This window comes from Lepidochelys kempii, chromosome 1 (genome assembly GCF_965140285.1).
Source record: "Lepidochelys kempii isolate rLepKem1 chromosome 1, rLepKem1.hap1, whole genome shotgun sequence".
NCBI lineage: Eukaryota > Metazoa > Chordata > Testudines > Cheloniidae > Lepidochelys > Lepidochelys kempii.
The window spans coordinates 176,645,802-176,658,641 of NC_136380.1; the positions used below are offsets into that span (position 1 = coordinate 176,645,802).

General features: G+C 41.4%; 1 protein-coding gene across 7 annotated transcripts in view; it reads right to left on the minus strand.

Moving 5' to 3' along the window:
* Positions 1-12,840, minus strand: part of USP25 (ubiquitin specific peptidase 25) — a 147,080-nt gene that overhangs the window by 109,980 nt on the left and 24,260 nt on the right. For all 7 annotated transcript variants that reach the window (XM_073303641.2, XM_073303658.2, XM_073303650.2 and 4 more), the window contains exons 2-3: positions 2,290-2,367; positions 265-409 (exon numbers count right to left, since the gene is read on the minus strand). In XM_073303641.2, coding sequence (XP_073159742.2) covers positions 265-409; positions 2,290-2,367 — 223 coding nt within the window. The remainder of the gene's footprint in view (positions 1-264; positions 410-2,289; positions 2,368-12,840) is intronic.

The following is a 12,840-nucleotide window of genomic DNA, read 5'->3' on the forward strand; positions in this document are numbered from 1 at the left end:
CCCAACCAGGAACCCAACAATGGGAAAAAATATGTTGTAGGTCCAGTTCAATTTCTAACTAATAGCAAAAAGGAAAATGTTAAAAAAAATCAAGAGAAGTAACTGAAGAAAGTAAAATTTATGCTGAAACAAACAGGAGCAACTGAAAACCTAGGAAATGTGAAGTTAGGGAATTTACAAGCAGAACTGATGGTAAATCTTGTACAGTCAAGTTCTCAGTTTCTTTGCTTTTAAAATAGTTTATACAGAGAAAGAAATACCTACTTGTGTCTGCCTGGCTGCCCACACTGATGTATCTGTCATTGCCAGGAAGTGCTGTTTGATAGTAAGTTGCTTCCTCCTGCTGAGGAACCTTGGCATTCTTTGTCGTAAGGAAAGTCACCGCTAATTCCAAGTTCCCATTGCTGTCCTTTAAATGTCAACAGAAAAAGAGACTTTGTTTGTTTTTTGTTTTGTTTTTTAATTTAAACAGTAGGCCAGAATGAGTTTGTTATGATCAACTTCAACTGTCATACAACCAACTGCACTTCATTTTTTCCCGCATGAAATTCTGGTTAGAAAGCCACAACCTAAAATCATTTTAACTCTTCAGACTTTTATTTTATATACTTGGCTAGTTTCTAATCAAATAATGTTGTGGGCATAATGTCTACTTCCAATTATAAATGACAGAGCAGTCAACAGGTTTCTTCAGTAATTACTCTTCATTACAGTTGTACCCATCAAAGAAGAAATTAGTTAAAAAGGCACTGTAAATTATAAATTTCAGATGGCATTCTCATCTAGTGTAATTTGGCTCATCTAGCTTCATTGACTTCAACAGAACTAAGCCAAGTTATGCTACCTGAGGATCTGGCCTTTTATTTTTAAGGCTACAGGTATTCTATTGTTGACCTTTCCTCTAGTCTAAATTTAACCAGGATTAACAGACATACACACACAGATGTTAAAAATGCAGCCCCTTCCCTTCTTCTTTCGATTTTTTCTTGGAGAAGGAAGGAAAAGGTTGTGTGTGTATTTTTGTATAATAAATTGAAAGGGAAGCTTGAGGGAAGGGGAATTTTGCTTCGTTGTATGGGAAAGAAGCGTGGCGGTTTCTACTCCTGCCGCACCCCCACCCCCCAAAAAATTCAGGTCTTGTTTGCTCTGCAAGAATTTATGACACCTGGAGAACTAGTGAAATGATGTTATCACAAGAGTCAAAAGAGAGCAAATGAGGACAAATTAAGACAGGAAGAGATCCTTATTCAATCTGCCGAAGGGTCTTGTCTACATTAGAAAAGTTGTATTGCTTTAACTAAACCAATGTATTTAACCCACCCTGAGGATGCAGTTATATTAGCATAGGGGTATCTTATACCAGTACAGCTGTTCCAGTATGGAAAGGGGAAGAAGATATATAAATTATAAGGGATATAACTGTTTTGACTCTACAGTGGGACGGTAGAGTCACTAATTACATCGCTTAAACAAAACAAAACAAAAAGCCACCACCTAGCAAATCCTTAGCCAACAGTCAGACTGTGCACAAACTGTGCAGATGAGGCCTGAGATGCTTTAGTTTTTGTTGACATCAGTGTCTTCAAATTCAGTGCCTAATTAACATTTTGGCTGAATAAATATTTTGTTAAAGATTCATTCCCTGAAAATCTGCCCAGACACTTCAGAGGTCCACCAACACAACCAGGGAAGACCACACTTCATTCTCCTGATATTTCTAAGGTAAAAAACCACCATTGGGAAATAAATAAATATATATATTACACACACACACACAACATATATATAATAATCCTCTCAGGATTTTTTTTTTTTTTGGGTGCATCATAAAATAGCAGGGATGTTAACAGTGATCTGAGAGATGGCTAGAGAATATTTTCCTTCTTTTTAAACACACCCCACCCAACACATCAATTGATATTAATATCTAACCAGATATCAATTTTGTTCTTTCAAATTACACAAGAAGCCATTAATAGGTATTGTGTCATTTTTCCACTAAAAGGGAAATGCCATAGGAATGAATCAGGATGCTACCTTTACTGCTCTTTTTTGATTAGATGGATACGACATCCAAGCACTACCCCCTCTGCCTGACCACAAACCAAAAAAAAAAAAAGTTTCCAACTTATTTTTCACATAAGGAATTATTAGGTCTTGCCTCCTTACACTGAAGGATGTTGTTCAGATCTTTAGTAGAGCTAGACAGTGACATCACAGGAGGCTAACTTACAGCATGTGCACGTGCTGCTTCCCATTAGTTAGATATTCATTAAAAATCCACCATACCTTCAAGGCCTGTTGCAGTACTTGGATGTCATTGATACCAGTGATCTCCCTCAGCTGATTCAAAAATGTCTGCTGGTGCTGTAAAAAATAAATAAATGGTCAGAATAATGTCCACATAATGGCAAAATAATTGTGTTACTTTAATTTGGTCTAAAATAGTGTACCCTTGTAAATTACAGAAAGATATATATTGTGTACATATCTAGAAGGTAGGAGAGTTAGCATGAGGGATCATATATTTTAGTTTTCCCCATCATTTATGCACCTTAATACATCAGTAAAAAGTTGTCTAGGTATCTGTATTTCTTTTAGAGATACAAAAGAATATTTTTTATGCACAAAGACAGATTGCATATTCCTTTACGCATTTTCCTGCTCTCATGCTGTGCACTCCAGAAAGTCAGGGAGCATGTGTGAAATTTCAGATTGCATCCACTGGCTTCTGACACAAAACCACAACTCCCCTCGGTGGCCCTTCCCATACTGCTTTTAAGGGTGCTGAGGAGTAAGTAGGTTATGTAACAGAGGGAATGACTGGCTGGCTAGCTGCGAATGGTCTCAGCAATGAGCTTTGGAGACCCAATTATCTACTGTCTGTGTTCACTGTAAACCACCTCCATGCCAATCCTGCAACTGGATCCATGTGAGCAGACCTTTGCACCTGTATGGAGCCTCACGGGCTTCAAAGGGGCTCCATAAGGCTGCCATAGTCCTCCTGTATGGAGTCAATTACATGACTGGGGATTTAAAGTATGTAAGAAAAACAGTGTCTATTGAACATGCTCAGAAAGTAATTTTAATTAAATAATAACTTCTTTATTTCTTAACTAATTATTTCAGACATCACAAATGCGCTCATCCCTCAAGAATTTACTTTGCATATGCAACAAGTTTTAAATCTTAACCATTTGAATGGTCAGAGCTCAGAAATTCATCTCACTATTTGTCTCCTAGTGTGGAACTAATTTATTTTATTTTATTTTTGCACCAATGCACTGATAAACACAGCAGTACTGTGGAGTAAGACAAAGCATCCTAAATCAGCAGTGTCTCCCATTTTCCCTTCTAAGTTTTACTCTGGCTCTTAAACTAACAATATCAATCCCCTTCTAGCAGTGAACATCATAACATAAAGTGCACTGGACATTTGCATATCTGCCAATATAATCTGATAATCTAAAGAACTAATGAAAACAAGTAATAACTAAGTTAAAGAAAACATAGGTTAACCTTCCCTCAAGAATGGCTACACTCACGAAGTAACTTTTAAACACATGGTATTTTTAGTTTCAAGATAGCACAAATATGTACAATTTTAAAATGTGTTTTTCATAGCTTTCCAACAAAAAAACAAAACAAAACACCTGTTTTCTTTTTCTCCACTCATCCCAAAAAATTATACCTTAATTCTGACAGTGTGAAAAACAGGGATCATAATGGCTCTTAAAGTTTCATTGTGATGATTTAGTGAAACTTCAAGATTATAGGCCACTGCTCTAAACTAACGAATTACATTTCTGTTCTGGGAGATGGAAAAGGAAGGAAATATTTCCTGGCATTTGCAAGACGTTTTTTGTTCCTAATTTTGTTGACCACATCCTGAAATCAAAACGGTGATTATGTGTGTAAGAGAAGGTCTAGTAAAGTATAGGGTTTGAAAAAAATGCACTTGCTATAATGAAAATTAAATGCAGTCATTTTCAAAATGTAACAATACATGAACAGTGAGTGTCTTGCCAAGTAACTCCAAAATACTTCTCTGTAACAATAAATATTGGGGATACGGTTAAATATTCCTTTTTCAAGTTAACTTTCTAATAGAGTTTGTTTTTAAAATTTCACAAGATGTAAACACATAAAACCCATCCAAGTATTTCATTCATGCAGTACAAATCTGTACATGCAGTACACACATTGATACAAGGGTGTACATATCATTATCTCATCTTTGTAAATAGCTGTATCCAGGAAATCAAAAACCGTTTGGATAGATAATTCTAAACTACTGAATACCCAAAGTAACACTACACTGAAAGGCACTATTTCATGTCCTAATAAGCGGAGATAGGCCAGTTGTTCAGTATAAGAACATAAGAATACCTATCCTGGGTCTGACCAGTGGTTCATCTAGCCCAGGATGCTGTCTTCTTATAGTGGCTGGTGCCAGATGCTTCAGATGGAATTGACAGAACACTGCAATTAAGTGATTCATCCCCTATTGTCCAGTCCAACTTTTGGCAGTCAGAGTCCTAGGGACACCCAGAACACAGGGTTGCATCCTTGACCATTTTGGATAATAGGCACTGACAGACCTATCTTCCATCAACTTGTCTAGTTCTTTTTTGAACCTGGTTATAATTTTGGACTTCACAACATTCCCTGGCAGAGTTCCACACCTCAGCTGCACCATGTGAAGAAGTACTTCTTTTTGTTTCTTTAAAACTTGCTGCCTGTTCATTTCATTTGGGTGACCCATGGTTTGTATGGTATGTGAAGGGGTAAATAAAAGCTTCCTTATTCATTTTCTCCACACCATTCAGGATTTGAGAGACCTCTAGCATATCCCCCTTAGTCATCTCTTTTCTAAGCTGTACAGTCCCAGTCTTTTTCATCTCTCTTCATATGGAGGTTGTTCCATACTCTTAAATCATTTTTATTGCCCTTCTCTGTACTTTTTCCAATTCTCATACATCTTGTTTTGAGACAGGACAACCAGAATTGTATAGTGATATTATGATTATGTTTTATTAGTTATCCCTTTCCTAATGATTCCAAACATTGTTCGCCCCCCCTTTTTTTCCCTTACACTGCTGATGCACATTGAGAACAATCCACGATGTCTCCAAAATCTGAGTGATAATAGCTAGTTTAGACCCCATCATTTTGCACAGATACTTGGGATTATGTTTTCCACTGTGCATTGCTTTGCATTTATCAGCATTGAAATTTCATCTGCCACTTTGTTGCCTAGTCACCCAGTTTTGTGAGATCCCTTTGTAACTCTTCACAGTCAGCTTTGGAATTAACTATCTTGAGTAGTTTTGTACTATCTGCAAACTTTGCCACCTCACTGTTAAGCTCTTTTTTTCAGATCATTTATGAATATGTTGAACTGCACTGGTCCCAGTACAGGTCTTTAGGGGCCCTGCTATTTATCTTGCTCCACTGTGATAACGGACCATTTATTCCTGCCCTGTGTTACTTATCTTTTAATCAGCTGCTGATTCACAAGAGGACCTTCTCTCTTATCCCATGAATGCTTATTCCGCTTAAGAGCCTTTGGTGAGGGACCTTGTCAAAGGCTTTCTGCAAGTTCAGGTACACTATATCCACTGAATCACCCTTGTTGACCCCCTCAAAGAATACTAAGATTGCTGAGGCACAATTTCCCTTTCTGAAAGCCATGTTTACATTTCCCCAGCAGTGTGTTCATTTAGGGGTCTGATAATTCTGTTCTTTACTACAGTTTAAAAAAATTGACTGGTACTGAAGTTAGGTTTACCAGCCTGTAATGGCCAGGACCACCTCTGAAGCCTTTTTTAAAAACCAGCTATCCTCTGGTCATCTAGTACGGATGCTGATTTAAGTGATGGGTTACATATCGCAGTTAGTAGTTCTGCGATTTCATATCTGAACTCCTTCAGAACTCTTGGGTGAATACCATCTGGTCCTGTGATTTAGTTATGTTTAATTTATGAAATCTGTTTCAGAGCCACCTCTACTGACACCTCAATCTGGAACAGTTCTTCAGATGTGTCACCTAAAAAAAATGGTTCAAGTGTGGGAATCTCCCTCACATTCTCTGCAATGAAGACCGATGCAAATAATTCATTTAGCTTCTCCACAATGGCCTTGTTTTCTTTGAGTGTTCCTTTACCACCTCAATCATTCAGTGGCCACACTAATTATTTGTCAAGCTTCCTGCTTCTGATGTACTTAAGTTTTTTTGTTAGTTTGTGTCTTTTGCTAACTGCTCTTCAAATTCTATTTTGGTCTGCCTAATTCTATTTTTACACTGAAATTTCCAGAATTTATGTATTCCATACATTGAAAGTTTGTGTTACGATATCAAGCCGGGAGTGGCTGCAAGTGCTTTGGAGGATACGATTAAAATTCAAAATGATCTGAACAAACTGGGATGTATTAGCAGGAGTGTTGAAAGCAAGACACAAGAAGTAATTCTTCTGCTTTATTCCCTGTTGATTAAGCCTCAGCTGGAGTACTGCGTCCGGTTCTGGATTGTTCCTCTTTCCTGAAATGTGCAAAGTGGAGGAAGTCCAGAGAAGAGCAACAAAAATTATTAAAGATCTAGAAAATGTGACGTATGAGGAAAGATTAAACAAACCCATTTTTTTCAGTCTGGAAAAGAGAAGACAGAGGGGGACATGATAACAGTTTTCAAATACAGAAAATGTTGTTACAAGAAGGAGGGTGAAAAAATTCTCATTAACCTCTGAGGATAGGACAAGAAGCAATGGGCTTAAATTGCATCAAGGGAGGTTTAGGTTGGACATTAAGAAAAACTTCTTGGCAGGGTGGTTAAGCACTGGAATAAATTGCCTAGGGAGGTCGTGTAATCTCCATAATGGAGATTTATAAGAGCAGGTCCGATAAACACCTGTCAGGGATGGTCTAGATAGTAGCTAGTCCTGCCATGAGTGCAGGGGACTAAACTAGATGACCTCTCGAGGTCCCTTCCAGTCCTACAATTCTATGGCAGCCCCATATATTTTGGGAATGTCAGGCAACATAAAAATAAAACAAAAAGAACATAACAGCTCATAGCTCATAGGGCTGGGCCCAACTCCCTGTTCTATATGTTGTGACTAGCATAAGGTGTGTCAGCACCACTCACTCAAATTTGGCTTGGCCACCTCTCTGTCATCAGGGAAGGGCTGTCAGGCTACACCTCAACAGCACTGCAAACTCCTGCACCAGCTCACAACGCCCAGAGCGGGGAGCTGGGGACAACCCCCCAAGGACAGGAGCCATTGCTGCAGGGTGAGAGTAGTGAGGACTCACACTGTAACCTCCCTGAAGGACTTCTCAATTTCCCAAGCAAGGGACAATATATAAGGAAGGATGGGGAGGGGAGGGATGCCTGGCATGAAGATAGGGGAAATAGTTAAGGGGGGGAAGGGGTCCGAGGGAATATCGGGGGGTTAAAATGGGAGGGGGGAGCTGAAGGAAGCAATAGAGGCTGGGACCATTCAGGGTGTCCCATGTCACTAAGTTGGGATGGAGAGATGAGGCTTATTTGGGGTCTGCAGTATGGGCTAAATTTCAAGGAGGGAACTCTAAGGAGCTATCCAGGATATATTGGGACAGCTAACTGCGGTGGTGGTTGGTGAGTGTCTCAAGGCAGGTTTGCACCTGTGCAAATGCATTTATAGCAAGAGTTGTTCAAACACCTCATGGAAATTCACAGGTTTTGCCCTCAGAGATGTTGTGTTTTAAAATCCGAAGCCACCTGTCATAATTAAACATAGCAAAAAATTTAAGCATGAAAGGACATATGTTGCTGATAGCGACACGATATGCAGATTTTCCAACTGTCAGCTGCAATGGGAGTAAAAAGACAGGCTCGTTACAGACTGTTGATCTGTCAGTCACAGGAGAAAAAAACCTGTACAGTCACGGATATAAGCAAAAGAACATGCCAAGCTACAAATGGTGAAACACTGCAAAGTGCCAAGACAGCCAAAGAAAAAACTGCATTCGTAGAGGATGCAGTTCCAATGTGTGCCAGCAGCAACACCCACTACAGAAGCTTGACCATCCTTCAGTTCAAAAGTACTTGAATCACTACGCATCAGGTGAGTTAACTTTGCGGCTTTTTTCCCCTGAAACCATTTAACTAATTATTAAACTAATATGAAGACAACTGGAAATGTTGATGACTTTTAAGCATTTTCCAATATATTGTTTCAAACTAGTGTCCTTTTATCCTATTTTAGGAGCCAGTGACCTTCCAAGTTCTGACTGCTTCAGGCTGGAATATCTTCCACAAGCTGGACAGGCAACAAAGGATGAGGTGCCGTCATAGGCAAGCATCCGGCTGAGATTTGTGACAAAATGTCAGACAGTGCAGGAAGGTGTGTCTCTGTAGTTTTATTTTGGTGGTACAGACACAGAAAACATTCACCAGGCTGCAGTCTTATTTCTTGAAACTGCCAATGCAGCCACATGTTCCCAGGCATTTATGGATATGTTGAACAGCTACAACATAGCATTCTGATGTGCTTGCCACTGAGTGACTCAGCAGTGTATATAATAAAGTGTTTCAGTGCTCTTGAAGTTTTGCATATGACATGTTGGGCACAGAAACTCCATTTAGTTGGAAATGGATTTGTCGATCAGTTAACTGACAAATTCACAGTGGCAAGATTTAAGACAGAGTTTTCATTCTCAAGACACTGAAGTCTGCCTTTCTGCAATTCCTAAAGGTAAACCACCCTGAGCTGTCTGCTTTCTTATATACCCAGCAAGCAATAACCAGGTGGAACTCCTGGTTCAGTTCTGTGCTTTGTTAGCTTTCTTTGATCTGAAGAAGCCAGCCCATTATGAAAGCTCTCCTAACGATCCTGGAAGATGTAAAGTTTCAGTGCAGCTTTGTGAAGGCACATTGTGCACGAATACCAGATTTCATTACACAATTAGATTAAATCAAAAAGGCTTGGGCACTCTTGCTCACAAAAGAGTACTGATGTTCATGTGAAGTGTTGTGCTATTAAGAATCGCTGTAGAGGCCTCAGATGAAAACAGTATTGCTGCCATGGAGCCAGACACAGAAGACTGAGCATCCGACAGGCAAAAGTAACTATTCAAAACTTACTTGATAAGATGGTCAAACAAATATCAGAAAATGCAGCAATTAAATTACTAGCTTCATTTAGTTTATTGTGTAATCCACTGGAGATAGCCACATGACCATCCTAAATACAAGTATCATCAAGGACTATTAAAAATGTGCCACTGCTAACAGATATCAAAAAGGTATGTGTGTTATTATGGTACCTGAAACTGAGCAAAAAGCGTATAAGATATACTTAAGAATCATTCTGATGTATCTAGATGCTACTGACATACTGTTTTGGGCTCATGTGCCAAAATGCCAGTTTATCCAGTATCATTATTTAGTGTCCCATGTACCCTACAGTTAGTGTAAACTGAGAACTCCACCCACCCAAGAATACACTGATTGTAAGCAACAGATCACAAATCACGAAAAAAGAAAATGCAGAATACTGTTCTGTGCTTGTTTTTAATTCCTAAAACCTTTCAGTACCCTGGAATAATGATTAATTATACTATGATAGTATAGCTAAACTAGGATTTATACACTGTTTTTATTTACCTACAGTCAACTGCGGTATTTATTACATTTACAGAGAAATAAAACATTTTAATGGATAAAACAAAAATTCCTGAAAAATAAAATGAAAATTTTAAAAAAATAAAAAGAATTTCACAGGTCTCTATGTATTAAGATTAAGGGACACAATCAAATTTGTTTGAATTTTTTTCAAAACCTACTGTTGTCACAAGACCTATGATTAATTGAAATATTGGAGGGGAAATCCCTCCCCCCGCTTTTTTTTTTCTGTGCCTTTGACAGCACCATGTATACAATGGATTTAGTTGTTTTCCCACCGAACAGTCAGTTTACCCTATTTGTGTGCCACTCACACAGCAGCAAAGGACAGAAAAAAACAAGAATAATTTGAAAATGTGATTATAAAACCACTCTAATTGGTGAGGGGTTTCCAGGACAGTTGTGATCTAACAACGTGTGGGATCAAAAACATGGGAAATGATTACAACATAAACCACTCCTCAACATCATTGCTACATTAAATTGGGGAAGTTTGCAAAGGACAGCTGGGGCAGCAGGACTGGGTCCTATAGTCACTGAGATTTTTGGATGGATATGATACTACTTGTTCTAGCTGCATTGCCTACTCTAAAGGCTTGGCTACACTTGCAAGTTACAGCCCACTGAAGGAGCCCCGGGTCGCACTAGCTCACTACCCATCCACACTGGCAAGGCATGTAGAGCGCTCTGACTCCACAGCTGGTCCGCTCCTGGTACTCCTCCTCAGTGAGTGGAATAATGTTTTGTGCGCCCCTGCTGGAGCACCGCAGCACCAGAGTGAACGCCCTGGTCTATTAATGCGCTCTGATCGGCCTCCAGAAGTGCCCCACAATGCCTGTTCTAGCCACTCTGGTCATCACTTTGAACTCTACTGCCCTGCCCTCAGGTGACCAACCATCAGACCCATCCTTTAAATTCTCTGGAAATGTTGAAAATCTCCTTCCTGTTTTCTGAGAGCACTCCATGCCTGGCTGAGCAAATCTTTCCAGGTGACCATGCCTCCATGCACCAGGCACTCCCCAGTATGGAGCAATGCCGAGGTGCTGGACCTCATCAGTGTTGCGGGGGAAGGAAGCTGTCCAGTCCCAGCTGTGCTCCAGCGGTAGGAATTACGATACTTTCAGGCAGAAATCAAGGGACTTGATGGAAAAGGGCCATGACCAGGATGCTCTGAAGTGAGGGTTAAAGTGAAGGAGCTGCAGAATGCCTACCGCAAAGCCTGCGAGGCGCACAGCCACTCCAGTGCTGCCCCTGCAACCTGCTCTTTCTACAAAGAGCTGGACACGATACTTGGGGCCGACCCCACCTCCACTCCAACAACCACTACCATGGACACTTCAGAGCCCAGTTCAACAAGGCGGGAGGAGGAGGAGGAGAAGGAGGAGCACCAAAGTAGAAGCAAGGGTGCTGAGGCAGAGGAAGGCACCCCGGAATCCCACGATGCATGCAGCCAGGAGCTGTTCTCAAGCCAGGAGGAAGGTAGCCAGACGCGGCGGCCGGTGCCTGGGGAAGGACAAACACCAGAGGAGGTTCCCAGTAAGCGGCTTTTATTTTGAGAAGGAAGTTATTCGGTACGGGCTCTTGGGGTGAGGAGGGTTAGGGCTGGGGCTGCATGCATGCCTAGATGTGAAACAGGGCGTTGATGTGCTCTCTCACATCGGGGTAATCGGCCTCTGTGATCTCTTCAAAGGTCTCATCCAGAACTTGGGCAGTGCGATTGCACAGGTTTCTCAGGAGAGACACTGTGTTCCTTGTCCCAGTAAGGCTAACTTGTCTGCACCACTGTGCCATGAGAGGCGGGGGACCATTGTTGTACACAGGCAAGGGTGGAAGCCGCACTGCGGTAGATGACCATCCCTAGATTCCCAGGTCACCCTCAGCAGCGAGATATCTTCCAGGACCAACTCCTGTGGAACATGTAGATACAGTGTTCAGTCTAGGGGCCCCCTGCCACTGTTGGCTCTCTCCAAAGCACAGAAACCCAGAGGAGACAGTACAGCTGTGAAACAGTCAGTCAGGCTTGACCCTGTGCTTACTCACCATTTTGGGGCTCCCGTGGGTTATTTGCGCTCACTTTGGGACAGGCAAATGATGCTATTGTGTAGACTGTGCTTGCCCTTAAGTACAGGGGAATCATTGCTCTGTCTGGTGTGAACAATGCTGCCTCTGTTAAGAAGGTTGCATCTGTAAAGGCAAAATGCAACAGAGATCTCAAAAAGAAAAGGAGAACGTGTGGCACCTTAGAGACTAACCAATTTATTTGAGCATAAGCTTTCGTGAGCTACAGCTCACTTCATCGGATACAGCCATCCGTGTTATCACTGGCCGAAAGACTTCAAAGAATCAGAAAGAGGCCACATAGAAGCAAGGAAGACATGTTGCATTAAGTAATGCAGCATTCAAGTAATGAAAATCAAAAAGTGCAGGAGTGGTGGGACAGTGAAAGGAGGATCCGCCAGCAGAATGAAAAGCACCGGCAGCAAAGCACGGATCGGCTGATAAGCATAATGGAGCACCAAGCGGACTCAATCCAGGTGCTCGTAGCCATGCAGGTGGAGCACTACCATGCCCGACCCCCCCGCAGCCCTTGTCCCAAAACTCTTTCCCTTGTGCCCCCATGTCACCTCCAACCCACCTTCCCCAACATTCGGGTTCTTACCACCACCAGCTGCCTCCAACACCTGTAGCTTCACCACTCAGCCCTGAAAACTTTGGCCCTTATCTACTGCACTCAACCCCCATCACCATGCAGTATAGCCATCCTGAAGCGCAGCACTCATTGCACAGCACTCCAGACAGGAAGGCCGAGTATGGTAACAGGACATACGCAAATCTGTGATTGTACCATTCCCCACCCCACTCCCTTGGCCCTTTCTCTTTCCCAAGCAGTTGGGTTTCTTTTCACTAAAAGAATTCTCTTTTCAATAAATGGATTTTTTGGTTTTGAAAACATTCTTTATTATTGCATAAAGTAAAAAAGATACCTTAGCCCAAGAAAGAAACAGGCACCGCAAGTCAGCACAGCAAACACAGATTCCTACTAACATTGGAACCACTGCACTTCACTCCGGTGCAGGGCACCAGACATTACTGGTGGCTTTCAGCCTCAAATTGCTCCCTCAAGGCATCCCTAATTCTTGCAGCCCCACACTGGGCCCCTTGAATAGCCCTGCTCT